A 995-nucleotide genomic window follows, 5' to 3' on the forward strand; every position below is an offset into this window, starting at 1 on the left:
TGTCTGTTAGAGTGTGTGTGTGTGTGTGTGTGTGTATGTGCCTGTGTTAGAGTGAGTGTGTGTGTGTGTGTGTGTGTGTGTGTGTGTGTGTGTGTGTGTGTGTGTGTGTGTGTTAGAGTGAGTGTGTGTGTGTGTGTGTGTGTGTGTGTGTGTGTGTGTGTGTGTGTGTGTGTGTGTGTGTGTGTGTGTGTGTGTGCGCGCGCGCGCCCGTGCGTGCGTGCGTGCGTGTGTGTGCTTGCCCCCAGAGTCCCATCAGCCAATCACAAGCGGGGTTGACCACCAGGCAGGCAGGCAACCCGTAAAACCCGCAACTCCGCTACCCGTGAGAAGTGGGTACGTCTCTCTTTGCCGGTAGGGTTAGGGTCACAAGAGTCACACGGCGGACCCTTTTCGGGGAAATAAAAAGCCGCACCGCGTCTTGAATGGGCTCCTTTGACGGCACCGGGAACGTATAAAAAGCCCGCATGTCCCTCCGCGATGGTACGGAACGCAGCGCGGCAGAGCGGCAGAGCAGGCAGAGCGGCAGAGCGGCAGCCGAGCGCGCCGCGGAGGTAAAGCCGTTCATCATCCATTGTCTCCATCGTCTCCGGCATCACCATGGCGACGGACGCGTCCACCACCGGGCAGGTCGTCGTCGGCGTGTTCACCGCGTGCGTCGCATGCGCGGCGCTCGTCCTCCTCCTCGTTGCGCGCCGCCGCGGCTGGAGGAGATTACCGCTGTTGGAGGAGGAGGAGGAGGAGGGCGAGGAAGGCGTCGGGCGTGCGGTGCTCGTGACCGGGTGCGACAGCGGGTTCGGGCACCGCCTCGCGCTGCGCCTGGACGCGCGCGGCTTCCAGGTGTTCGCCGGCTGTCTGTCTCCGGAGGGGCCCGGGGCGCGCGCGCTGGCGCGGGAGGGCTCGCGCCGGCTGACGGTGCTGAAGCTGGACGTCACGAGCGATGAGGACGTGGAAGAGGCCAAGAGGGTCGTCCGGGGCAACCTGCCCGAGAAGGGTGC

The 995-nt window shown here is 64.1% G+C and overlaps 1 protein-coding gene across 1 annotated transcript in view; it reads left to right on the top strand.

The window, feature by feature from the left end:
* Nucleotides 1–597: 597 nt before the first annotated feature.
* LOC311373518 (D-beta-hydroxybutyrate dehydrogenase, mitochondrial) overlaps nucleotides 598–995 on the top strand; it is a gene marked incomplete at both ends in the record, with an annotated part of 3806 nt that continues 3408 nt past the window's right edge. Inside the window, 1 exon segment of the mRNA XM_084490269.1 lies at nucleotides 598–991. Coding sequence (XP_084346395.1) covers nucleotides 598–991 — 394 coding nt within the window.

Source organism: Micromesistius poutassou (genome assembly GCF_964030765.1).
Source record: "Micromesistius poutassou genome assembly, contig: SCAFFOLD_1209, whole genome shotgun sequence".
NCBI classification, from domain to species: domain Eukaryota; kingdom Metazoa; phylum Chordata; class Actinopteri; order Gadiformes; family Gadidae; genus Micromesistius; species Micromesistius poutassou.